The sequence below is a fragment of the Aptenodytes forsteri genome, unplaced genomic scaffold, assembly GCF_000699145.1.
Source record: "Aptenodytes forsteri isolate BGI_AS27 unplaced genomic scaffold, ASM69914v1 Scaffold164, whole genome shotgun sequence".
In the NCBI taxonomy this organism is placed as follows: domain Eukaryota; kingdom Metazoa; phylum Chordata; class Aves; order Sphenisciformes; family Spheniscidae; genus Aptenodytes; species Aptenodytes forsteri.
The window spans coordinates 1,083,730-1,095,812 of NW_008795527.1; the positions used below are offsets into that span (position 1 = coordinate 1,083,730).

At 37.2% G+C, this 12,083-nt stretch overlaps 1 protein-coding gene across 4 annotated transcripts in view; it reads left to right on the forward strand.

The window, feature by feature from the left end:
• The first annotated feature begins 257 nt into the window (after positions 1 to 257).
• SKAP2 (src kinase associated phosphoprotein 2) overlaps positions 258 to 12,083 on the forward strand; it is a 125,804-nt gene continuing 113,978 nt past the window's right edge. For 2 of the 4 annotated variants that reach the window (XM_009282028.2, XM_019472798.1), the window contains exons 1-3: positions 258 to 326; positions 4,705 to 4,810; positions 7,116 to 7,141. In XM_009282028.2, coding sequence (XP_009280303.1) covers positions 299 to 326; positions 4,705 to 4,810; positions 7,116 to 7,141 — 160 coding nt within the window. In that variant the 5' untranslated portion in view covers positions 258 to 298. The remainder of the gene's footprint in view (positions 327 to 4,704; positions 4,811 to 7,115; positions 7,142 to 12,083) is intronic. The other 2 variants (XM_019472797.1, XM_009282029.2) reach the window with 2 other exon arrangements.

Consider the following 12,083-nt stretch of genomic DNA (forward strand, 5'->3'; position numbering starts at 1 on the left):
ACCTTTGGGCAGTGTGTATGCACAAATGTGCCTAGCTTGCAGCTACCTTCCAAAATTCTCTGGCCTGCCTTCCCAAATTCTCTGGCTTGCAGCCGGCTTCTGGCACTCTGAGTCCTTGAGGCAGAGGAGAGAGATGGGAAAAGGCTGGTGGCTGGAGGAATTGTTCTGCTGACCTGCCATTCCCTTCTTGTGTGACTGGCAGTGCATCCGCCAGGTGACCCCATGCAAGTGTCCCTTGTCATATGACGGATGAGTGTCCAGCCCTGAAACAGGAGCCTGCATTCTCCTCGGGTCACAGATGGGGAGCTGCGTGTGTGCCCTGCCATGTGAGTAGAAACACACCTATCTCATCGCCAATTTATAATTGTTCTCTGTCATTTGAATGGCATGAACTCATCAGGTGATGAAGAAGTGACTAGCTTCTTGATAATGTGATAGACAACATTTTGGTTATCTACTGGACGAGGGGAGAAAGGAAGACCCAGGGCACAGTCTGAGTGCCTCTATGAGAGTCCGTTTGGCCCATCCTGACACAAAAATGAGGTAGTTCTGTCCTAAGTATGTTTGTTTATTTACAATAATGATAATTATTGTAATTATTGTAAGTGCGATTTACAATCATGATATTAAGCCCTGTAAACAACAAAAGTGCTATGATTTGTTATGATTAGCACTTTTTAACACAGCACTTGCTTTGGGCTAAAAATTTATGACATTCCTGAAAAAGCCCATCTGTGTAGTTTCAGCCTTCATTAAAGAAAATAGCCCCAAAGACTTAAAATGATGAAAAACTTGCAGTGTTGTCTGTTTATAGTCAGGGAAGTAAGGAGAACCACAAAATGTTTTAACAATGAAAAGCAAAATAAATCATAACTTTTTTCCTTGTAAAAGGAATGTAGGGGAAAATGAAATTAAAATGGCTTTTCAGCTTTTGACTGTTGTATGAAATGGCAATTAAGCTTTGAACTGTGTGAGCCGGTTGAAGTGGACAGAGCTAGACTGTAGCGTGACTTTCCTTTTCTGTCAGTTTGTAACCTGTATTGACAGAGCAATTTGTGAGTGGATCGTATCAATCGGATCTTTCAGTCCGGCAGCTGTTGTTCACTTCTGGAGGCAAATAATTTCTCTGGGGCATGGTTCAGACAAAGTTAAAATTATGAGCTTTAAGAAACAGAGCAACGAATATGGGTCTTCAAGCTATTGGGCAGTCTAACACACAAGCTTAAAAGTTAAGAGGTGTTGAATAGGTTTCCAAAGCTTATTTCTCTTTGTAATTTTAGTGTTTTCAATGGAAAGAGCTGTGTTTCTGCAACGTGTGATACTGAATAGCTGTTCAGTTTGTTAGAAACAAACTATTTATGGAAATAGATAACTTGTTTTGTTTGTTGTGTGGTAACTGATTAGTAAAAGTGCTTTTCAATCACAAATATGTTCAAAGATGTTTTCTTTTTGGAGTTTATCTTTTATTACTTTTTAAAATTCCTCAACTGCTACTGAAGCATGAAAGAAACACATCTATACTGAAGTGCTTGTGACTAGTGGCTTACACTTTCCTTTTCTGTATAGCATTAAACTAGCAGAGGAGAGATTAAGTTTTGGATCATCCTGGAGAAGGAAGGGCAAGTAAGTGACTAGAATAGCGGTGAGAAATGGGTAAATTTTGCTGCGTCTGTCTGAAGTTCACTGTATGAGACTTGCATCTGTCATACTGAAGTCCTGAGTTCTGTTCTCATTCTAAGGTAAATCACTTTGAGGAATGTCAGAGAAATTGTGTGACTGTTCCCTTACGTTAAGCCAGTGATGAAGCTCTCTCTAATAGCAGGGATTGCTCCTTCCATATGCAGCGTGGAAGTACAGGTAGTGAAGAGATGATCATAACTCAGATAACTTCCTTGCTTCTTGTCCAGAGGAGCTTAGTATAAGTTACTAATCTCATGTGCATCTGGCACATCCTGAATGGATTTACAATGCTAGATCAGAAGGTGGCTTGAGCAAGATATGTAACATGCTGTGTAACTGTGAGTAGATAAGAAAATCTATGATACAGTAACATAATTTTCCAAGTATATTGCTTCTTTAGCATCCTGTTGAAGATCATGCATATCATGCATCAGGTCTGTCTTCATATTTTGGCGTTGTGATTTTGGCTTGATGAATCAAGCTATATGCTTTTTCTGGACACACAGAAGTAATAGTATTCCATGATGCGAACAGTGCATTCTGTTTGTGACTACCTAAGCTCACAGAACTTGTTTAACTATCTCACAGGAGAGGGAAGCTATCCCAGGGATGTCTTCTCTGTGACTGCTGCTGCTGTTCAGAAACAACAAACTTATCAGGAACTTGTGCATGCTTGCTCTCTTTCTGTGTCTCTCCTTCCGCCTTTTCCTCCTCCATTTCATTACCTACTTTTAGTGAGAAGAGATGGAGCATCTACTTCAGCCCTGTACCTCCATGGTTGAAAATTCTGCATTATTTCTGCTTTTGAAGTCCAAGCTTTTCCAGAAAAGAATAGGTTGTGTCAACAATGTAGTTAGTCCTCAGATTTTCATATATACAGTGTGTTCTAAGCCAGAAGTGGTAATTCTTTCTTCTGATAATACAATTAAGGAGTATGTGGGGAAACGAAACCAAGTTATCTCAACATTTGTGTTTGAAAAAAGCTTTGAGAGTCAGTCAAAACCAGAGACGACCGAGTTCTCAGCTGGGTTTTGAGCTTTTCCAAGAAGTAAAGAAGCCCACTGAGTTTAAATGAAAACTGCTGAGGGCTGAGGCAAAGTTCTGTGATTAATTAGTGTCCAAAGATTACTGTGCCAGCATTGCTCCTTATTTACAAATGTGACTAATTTCACTAAGCTTTCACATATTGCTGCCTAGGTAGAACTTTGAAGTTGCTATCTAATTTTTTAAATAAATATGTAAAAGTATGAAGGAACAAATATTTAATCAGCATGTCCCTTCCAGAGTGAAAGGTTGGTCTGTACTGGAAAATCCTGTTGGGTTTCATTGAGGGGAAAAACTGTTGGTGGCTTTGTCTTTTGCCCTCAGCAGTAGAAGTATCGGGTCTTTTGACCTAAGTGAGTTTTTGTGGATGGTCAATGTCTTAGGATTGTGTGGATCCTCATTTGCCTGCTTGATTGGAAATTACAGTCATTGGAATAGATGTATAAATTTTCTGTGGGTTAGGACAAAATGCTTCCAGGGATGCTCAGTGTACAGCATAGAGGCTGTTGGGGGTGTGTCTGGAGGATTCATTAATAAACGTTAAGTGCCTTTCCTTCTGTCCTTTTAAAGAAGGAATGCCATAGAACTGAGTGTGGCTCCCCACCCTTCAGGACTGCTTTGGAGAATGTAGTGGGGAAGATTCTGTCTTATGGGGAGGGGAGTCAATATCATTCTTCAGGACTCTAAAACACTTTAGAAAATGAAGATTTTGCCACATTTTGTGACGACAACAAGCCAATCTAAACATCTAAATAATAATCTGGTAAATTATTTATAAAGAATGAAATCTTTGTAATAGCTATGCTAGTGTTCTCAAAGAGTAACTTTTGACTTGTTTTCTTGCAGCCTGTAATATAAAGTGGGATATGTTTCTGTTGAACTTCTGTTTTCTAAATAAAAAAGCAGGCAGTTAAGGCTTTCAGTTAGGAAATCTGCAGTAAAATTCATCTGATGTTTTAAAATGTAAACTTTTGCATGCAAACATTTGAGTGTTACTTACATATGCTTTTCCTATTCACTGAACAGTTATTATCCATACAGCTGAAAAATTTAAGTTAACAAGCAGGATTTTTTGGTCATATTTCTACTTTTCAGTTCTCAGGATATTCATATGTTGATTGGTAATTATAAGAAACTTTTGCAGTTAGTTTTGGCAATTATTTTTGTTAACGAAGAAAGCATGCTACTGGAGAAGTTATACTCCCCCAAATTCTCAGTCACTGCATTGTTTTTATCCTATGGAATGGATATTTACTATATTACAAAGAACCATGGTAACTTTTATGAAATGCTTTGATTCTACATGACTATATAAATGCATCTTCTGAATAAGAATTGAACATTACAGTGCAGGTTAGAGCTTTAGTTTGTGATTCTACAAGTGCAGGTGTGCTTAACTTCAAGTACACACTTGGGCTTTGCTCCTTTGATATGGCTATTGTGCCTACCTAATTGTTTGCAGGATTAAGACTTTGGATATGAACTTTTAGTCAAGTAGGGAGTTCAGAGACAATGTGAGAACACTTGAAAATACTGTAACCAGTAAGTCACATATATTAGTAAATGGGTAGGTGTTACTGCTGAAATAATGAATTACTCAACCTTTTTTGTAATTTTAACTTCTGAAATAACATGGCAGTAATACATGCATAAAGGCTATTTCCATGTTTTAGCTTTATCCCTTACTTTAGGTGATGGAAAGTAGTTGTTATAGTACTGCAATTTATTAGGACTTATGTGGCATAATTAAGTGAGCAAGAATCAAATGTCACTATAGGATTTGCTGTGCTAAGCAGAAGTAGATCAGAGAACAGATGTATCCCATTTAGAATCTGAAATGTCTGTTAACGATGCTGTGTGCAGGCCTGAAAATAATTTTCTCAGTTTCTTCACAGTAGTATCAGGACAAACTCATTACAGCAGTATTAATCTTTTTTTTTTTTTGAGGTTTACTTTTTTTTTCCCCCCTTCTTTATTTAGATATCGACACGTTTATTTCCCAAACGCTAAAAGGAGAAAATCTATCCAAGAAAGCAAAAGAAAAAAGGGAAGCTCTTCTTAAGAAGATAAAAGATGTTAAGGCAAGGTAAGCGAGCTTCATGGCTTTAATGTTATAAATTCACTTACTGATAACCTAAGTTTTTACAATCTTTTAATAACCATTAACAATATTAACAATTAACAACCTGTCTGGGTCCTGATTTTGTCAAATAATCTGCATGGGTTCAAGTATTTGTATCTTTCTCGAAGCTGCTAGAATTTAGTAAGAAATGGGAACATAAGGATTTGTCCCATTTGAATTGCTGTAATATTCTGAACCCTGATTGCAAGCTGGTTGGATAGAGCTTGCCTTCACCTCTGCTTTGGTAAGAGTCATTAAAATACGAGAAATATAATGCATTGAGAATACAAATGAGCTTCTGTCACCATGCTCAGCTGGTGTAAAACAGCATAATTCAATGCTGACTTTGCTTTACTGTATATTCTGTCGTTTAGCTCTGTAATAGAAAATTGAAACATAACTGGAAACTATTTATAGATCATAAGTTTGTTTCAGCAGCGTTAAAATAATGGAGTACTATGACAGACCAAGCAGAGGGCTGTGGTTTTTGCTTTTTTTTTTTAGTATCAGGTATGATTTGAGACTGTTCTATTGTGTTTTAATTTCAGTCAAACAATTCAGCTAAAGAGATTTGGCTGTAGTTTTATTTGTGCTACAAAATTTTCTTTGCAAAATCTCTTTTCTTACAGCTGCAATCAACTAGGATGTAATCTGGTACTTGCTGTTCTTCTCCCATTGTTGTTTCCAAAGTGGTTTTCTACTGATTACTCCCATTGGATATCTCCTAACCTTTACTTTGATGACATGCTCCTGCCTCTGTGGCAACTTGTTTACAATTTCAAAGACAGCACAATCATCTGGCGAAGGCATCATTCTTTGTATCACACTAACTGCAGGAAGACACGAGTTGTGTGGCAAAACCTTGTAATTGAAGATTTGTGTGCCTTTGATTCAGGCTGTAAATGCTTAGGGAACTATTTTTTTTTTTTAAGCAACCGGATTTTCTTTTTTTCGTGCTTCCCCTTCTGGGTTATTGAGCTAACTGGGACTGTACAGATGACTTGCAGATACAGCACTAGTGACTTTTTTCTTCAGTCTTACGACTCAACTATGTTTTTTTGGATGATGAAATATCAAAGGAGGGAACCTGCAGTTATGAGCACAGTTGACACTGAATGCCTTCCTAGTCACTTACATGACCCCATGATTTCACGTCTTATTTTAATTTCTAATTCCTTCCTTGTCTCCTGTAATATTATTCACTGTTAACAGCATCTTGCTTTTCATGCAGGCTGCAAAATATATGCACTTTGTAGTTGTCTTTTGATTTTCACATCCCACATATTGGGCTGTGCTTAACTATTACTGCTACTTGCTACGCAGGATTTCTTAGATCTGGCCTTTTGTCTCTGTTTGCATTTCTCAGTTTCTTATCCCTAGACCCTTCCTTTCTCTCCTGCTCGTTACTTGTAAGCATCTCCTTACTGACTAGCCTGATAACACGCACTACTGCTTGTTGTCTATGAAGATGGTCTTGGCAGCTGCATTTTGTTTGCCAGTTATTTCTGGGGAAATCCTCTTTTCACATGAACTCTTGTCCATGCATGCTTCTTGAGAGGCCATTTTACATAACTCTGTCCTGATTATTTATCTTTATACATCAAGCTGTATCCTATGATTATCTTTGTTTCTGAAATATCAAGATTTAGCTCTGAAGAAACAGTATTTTTTCCCTCTGAGATGATAGAATTTTTTCTTTTTTAAGAATTAAATAAGTTGAGGTCTTCTTATTTGAAAATGATTTTTTTTATTTAGGCATGCATTAACGTTTTAATTTCTGGTTAATTATTAATACTTTTTCACTTGGATTTGATAACTTACTGCAACTAAAACCACTATTTGTGGATTTTTTCCTGCTAACTTACTATGTTATTTTTAAAGTATGCTTAGTGGCTTTTACTCATGCACAAAACTTTTTGAAATCCGTTAACATTTAGAAGGTTTACTAAAATTAAAGATGCTTTTGTATGTTTATACCTTAAAATATCTGAGTAGGTGTATATTCCTAGAAAAGGCTGCTCTACCCGAGTTTGGTTTTGTCCAAGTCGTCTTTGAAGCGACTGGGGATTCTCTCATCTGCAAAGGCAAAAGAAAAACTGAGTAAATACTTTAGCCAAAAATAAAGACTTAAAAATTATTACGGAAAACTTGCAGCGCTAAGTTTCAGCTACAAAACTTGTTGAAAACAAGTAGTTTTTCTATGCAATGTTCTAGTACCGTGGATTTGCAAGTGTGCACTGCTTTATGTTGTTTCTTCTTCTTTCGGCAGCTACCCTCAAGAATTCCAGGATAAAGGTAAATCTCCTGCCTTTTTCTTCCCGGCTCTGCTGTGTTTTTGCCCGGTGACGGGCTCTCGCTTGAACGAACGGAAGGTGCGGGCTGTTGCGGTGCTCGGCTGCGCCCGGGTCGCCTCTCGAGGCCGAGGGGGCTGGCTCCCCCTGCTGAGGAAAGCGGGGGAGAGCTTCCCAGCCGCGAAGTTCTCGCTAGACCGGCGCGCAAACGCTAGGTCCTGTTTCCTTCATTAGACACATCTGAGAACGCTTGCTGATGAAAAGATTAGTTTGGAAATAGAGTTCAGAATTTAATATAAATGGAGCTTGTTTTGTCTGGCTTAATTAGCAATAGCGTAGCATTGTGAAAGACCATGCGATACAGGTTTGCTGTTTTTTTTTTTTTTTTCAGAGGAAGTGTATGCGAAGCAGCCTGCTTAGGAGATAAAATTTAGTAGGGATAACTTATTTCAGCCTTTTTCCTTAACACCGCGAAACTCTTCAATTCCACAGTGATGTTTCTTTAACCTTTTAATAGGATCATCTAGTGGCAATATGATATTGGCTTTCGATCTGCGCTGAATGAATGTTTTCATAGTGCGGTGGGAGCTCAGACGTTTAGTTGGAGAGGAGGTGATTTAGTGTGCGAGTAATGAAAGCTGAAGTGTGGGTTATCTATTGTCTTCTAGTGGAGTTAAAACAAAGCTGCAGAGTTCAGTTTAGAAAAGACTGAGGAGTTTGTTGCTACAGTGTTCTGTTCTGTAACTAAACCTGGAAGGGCTCTTATTTCCATGATGCTAATTCTTGAGGTCGTGACCTATAGCCTGTGGATGCTGGTATGAGGGTCACAGTGCGAGGTCAAAAAAGCCTATGCAAAGCTTCGCTTTTTGCCGTGGTTGAAGAACTGTCTGTTTCTGGACAAGGAGGTTCAAATGTGTAGGCTACAGCATGCCTCCTGATAAAGTGAAAATATGTAAGTTGTGTTAGGCAAGTAATGTTATAATAAGGCACAACAAGTTCATACATTTCTTATCCTTGTTTAAGTCAAGTTATATAGTCATAACAGTTCAACCGAAGGAGAAAATACAACTTGAAACTTCCCAAAGATTGCCAAGATTTTGTAAACTCGAACTATGTGATTCTTTAAAAATTGCATTAAAATAATTTGCTCTTTTTTTTTATATTGCACCTCAGCACCCTTACTGAAGTTAAAATGTAGTTTCCCTCCGCTCCTTACTGTCCAACAGAATTAAGGGTGGAAAAGTCAAATGTTATTTTATTAAGAAAATGACTAACATGAAATTAGGTGGGATGGTTGTTTCATTGCAAATGCATCTGACTTTCTGGAGAGCATTTTTTGAAGATTTAATAACTTTCTGAGGCTATGATGCTCTAATAAACATGAGAATTGTCTACAAAGAGCAGAGTTTGCATTTACTGGTTTGCTTTTTCTTGAAGGTCAAGAATATTCTAGTCTATTTACTTTCTTCATTGGCAATTTGATTCAGAATTTCTTTTCTGATTCAACAAATTATTAATAAAGATGAGATTTCATTATCTCCAGTAAAATGGATGACTTAATTGATATAGTCTGTAATTGTTACTGTATGACTTGCTCTGATTTCTGTGAAAATTGTATTCAGCCTTATTCTTTTTATTAGAGTTCATTTGCTTCTTAAGGAAGGATATATTGCTTTTTTTTATTTTTAATTTTTATGATGTCTCTCTTTTGTTCAGATTGTAGAACTGTGTACAGATGGTGAAGCCTGCAAATGCTGATACTTCAGTTTTTTTTCAGTATTTGTCAATAAAATGAGAGGGCTCTAAAGTTATACCATTGTCTTCCGCAAGCGAGGATAAATTTCTCCCAATTCATTTACATGCATAAATATGAAAAATTCACAAGAAATAGGAGCCTGCACTTATTTGCAAAATATTTGAGGGAATGTGGTTCAGTGGTATGGGTTGTTGGTATAACTTCCAGAATTCAAGAAGTGTATGCTAAACTTTATTTGGTTGTATCATTCTTACTTTAGGCCTGTACAAATTAGGCGTGACTTGTGTAGGTGTAGAACAAAGGACCCACATGGAGGTAAGCAGTCAGATTCTTGGGCAGCTACTAGTGTAACAAAGCAGTGACAGCAGCTGAGTGAGGTCAACTTTTGTGCCCATTCATACCGCGGTGCACACCTAGACATTTGAAAAATGGAAAATTTGAGAAAAGATTAAAAACTGAGGTGGCAGTGATGGTCAGACATTTTCCTGTTCCTCCCCCCACTCCAGAGAAAGAAGAAATACTCCAAAATATAAGGTGGAAAAGGAGAATATCTTTTAGGAAAAAAGGAGGGGTGGAAACTGCACTGAAACTGGGAAGAATTAAAAACTACTGTGCACATTTAAACTTCATATTTGCTTTTCCATGTTTTGTGGTAGCAGTTACTCCTTTTTTTTTTTTTAATTTTATTCAAATAAAATAATCTAATTTAATGCAAATAAAATAATCTTTGTATCTGAAAGGGAAAGTGAAGAATGATTCATACTATGTGCCATATTATTACGGTATAGTAATTATCATACTACACTAATTATCATACTGTATCAGCTGTTTTCAAGAATCTTGAGTTGTGACCTGTCATCCTTCCAGAGGCATCCAGAAGAATCTTTTGGAGGCCGATTATAGTGGACTAATGCTTTCAAAATTCATATATTTCCTGTATAACATAATGAAACTTGACTCTGGTCTCCCAAACAGCAGCTCCTTCAGCCTGTGAGTTGTTCCGCAGGTATGCTTTGCGGGCATCAGCTTGTCATTCCACTTTCTTTCCTCATTGCATGTTCTTGAAGTTCCACTGGCTTTGCATGTAGTGACTAGTCAGTTTGACCAAGGTATTGTATGTGAGCTCTTGTTGTATGGGCTTTGGCCACTAGCATACAAAATCTTACCTTCCGTAAAGATAAGGCAAGCAGGTTTAAAAGAAGAATAAAAAAAAATTGAAAAGCATGCGCACAAGTAGAACCAGGCTCCTTTAAAACCAAAATCATCCATGTGCATATATCTTAACTTTCAGAAAGTGCGTACGTACTTCTTTGCAACCAGATTGATGAACTTAAGGACTTTCTTGCATCCTCTTAAAAATAAGCCTTCTTACGTTGTCTGTCAGGTCAGTAAATATGCTGGCAAAAGCATCTTTTGTGTCTGCATGCTGAAAAAATGAAGCTTTCTAGGGGAAGTGGGTACATGTGAAAACTCAAGACATGAAATTAATTGTACAGGAAAATATTTAATTCTCATGTGTGATGTGTTATCTGATTTCACACTGACTTTTACAGTTAAGTGTAAAGTTGATTTACGGACAAAGGAAGTGCATGTTGTTCTTATGACCAAAAATGTACAATTATATTAATATCCAAACCACTAATCTTTCCACAAAATTTACTTTTATTTATTGAGTTATATTATTAAATGTTTATTTTAATTTTTATTCTTAAATTAAGGAACTCAGTAGAAATGTCGTCTTCTCTTAGACAGTGCTGCTTTTTTTCTTTTAATTTGAAATATTTGACTCTTCATCTCAGCAGTTTAAGCAAAATCAAAACCCATAGTTACACTCAGGGTGACCTGTTCTAGATCTTAGAATGGGAAGGAACTTGAAAACTAAGATAATTTTCATACAAATTGGATTCATTTTTTATAAGACTAGTATTCCTCTAGGGATATAAAAGTCTTGACTTTGTCAAAGATTCTGAGTTAATACAGTTTTTGGCATTTCTCTGTTTTGAGATTAATTGAATCAATACCATGGCTGCCAAAATGTTTAGTTAAAAGAACCTTGTTTTCAATTTATGCTAAAAATAGTGCTAAAGTTGGCAGAAGCACTATAAGCCCTAGAAACTGTATTTGTGTTTGAAGCTCACTTGCCATCTGTTCTTTGTATTTATTTTAGTAAAATATATATTTTTAATAACTTTTCACAAAAGATTTTGGCTCAGTGTTGAAAGTGAGACTGAAAGTACTAGCCAAATTGAGTCATAATATGGGAATTTGCAGAACGTTCCCCATAAAGCACTCAGTGCACCTTATATCTGACCTGCAGCACATGACACTGGCAGTATTTACACAGAAAAGTATGATTTGACATTTGCTGAACTACCACTTTTGAGTCTGATAAAAACTGATGAAGGTCCACTTTAATTTTCATTTCACTGTAGTATGGTAGAAGATAAACCTGTGTCTCTAGAGCATCAGTGTTCTTCTCTATGTAATTATTGGGAGCACCTGTAGGAAACCTTTAAATGACTGAGATGCCTCTTTGGCTCTTGGTAGAGCAGTGAGTGTCTGGAGCCTGAGACATCTGCTTCCTGGAAATAGTCAAGCTGATAGAGTAGCACTATATGCAAAGGCTTTGTATTTTCTGGGTTTTTTTCTGTTTTTTTTTTTCTGTTTTGTGTGGAGGTGTTACTTCCTTTTTTGTCTCTGTACACTCTGTTTTTCAGGAAATGGCAGCAGGTAGGAGTCTTTTTGGACTTGAGAAGGGAGGCAGTAGCTTGTAGTCATCAGAGGATGCGAGTGCTATATTTTAACACACTTTGAGCTTTCAGTCAGGAGCATAAATACATCGTTAGTATTTAACCATAAATGGGAAAGATATGGCTTGGTTGTTATGCAGTCCTTTGAGGATTATCATGACGTATTTCTGGAGAAACCATCAGATGTATTAGAAGTGTGCCAAGTATCACTCAATCCTGGAAGTCTGGAGGGTTTCATTGTAGGAAAGTCACTGTGCTGTCCCTTTCAGCTACATGCAGCTGTTACCTGTGAAGTGTCTGTGCCAAGTGCAGTTTCAAGCAGCACAAGATAGAGCCACCAGTGCAGCACAAAATAGTCTTATCCTGATGTGCATCATCAGAAGGAGAGGCAGCTCAGCAAGTAAAAGTTGTGTTGCTTTTCTTGCTTGAAGCATATTTGC